Here is a 696-nt window from a genome sequence, read left to right on the forward strand (position 1 = left end):
GGGGGGGGGGGGGTTCCGGAAGGACGAGGGCTGTGCGGGGTTACGTTTAAGCAGAGGGCTTCCGAGTAATTGGCGCACTCATTAGACGATTCAAGCGCCATGTAAAAATCGGGAGACCAAAAGAGCCCTTTCACGCTGAGAAATTCATTAACATTCGAGGAGAAGAAAAGCGTCCGATGGGAAGCGGTATGGGACCAGATAGCCAGGCACGACGCGGGAGGGAGGAAAGCACCCTATTTATTCTTTCGAGGTATTTTGTACACCGCCGGCACGAAGACGTTGTTGGCGTCCGATGACTCGGCTCCGAACATGGAGCTAACCACGGTGGGCGTGCCCGCAGCCGGGTTGCTTCCAAACAACCCTCCGCCCGTGGACTCGGCGGGGGGCTGGCTGCCGAACAACCCACCGCCTGCGGCCGCCGGCGGCTGCACACCAAAGAGCGGCTGCGCACTGCTCTCCATCGGCTTGCCGCCGAACAAGCTCGTGCCTGTGCTCGACGGCTTGCCAAATATAGAATCCAAACCCATCCCATTTCCACCACTCGCCGCTCCACCACTCGCCGCTCCACCACTCGCCGCTCCACCACTCGCCGCTCCGCCGCCGGCACCAAAGAGACCTCCAGACTGCGTCGTAGAACTTCCGAAAATCGACCCTGCGCCGGGTAGGGCAGCCACACCGGGCAGGGCACCCGCACCG

General features: G+C 61.8%; 1 protein-coding gene across 1 annotated transcript; it reads right to left on the reverse strand.

Annotated features, from left to right (window-relative positions):
• Positions 1-233: 233 nt before the first annotated feature.
• Positions 234-527, reverse strand: GNI_084110 (putative nuclear pore protein; the record flags this gene model as incomplete). The annotated part of the gene is made up of 1 exon (XM_011135795.1): positions 234-527. One exon carries the CDS (start codon positions 525-527, stop codon positions 234-236), a length of 294 nt encoding a protein of 97 aa, XP_011134097.1.
• Positions 528-696: the final 169 nt, after the last annotated feature.

The sequence above is a fragment of the Gregarina niphandrodes genome (genome assembly GCF_000223845.1).
Source record: "Gregarina niphandrodes unplaced genomic scaffold scaffold00015, whole genome shotgun sequence".
NCBI classification, from domain to species: domain Eukaryota; phylum Apicomplexa; class Conoidasida; order Eugregarinorida; family Gregarinidae; genus Gregarina; species Gregarina niphandrodes.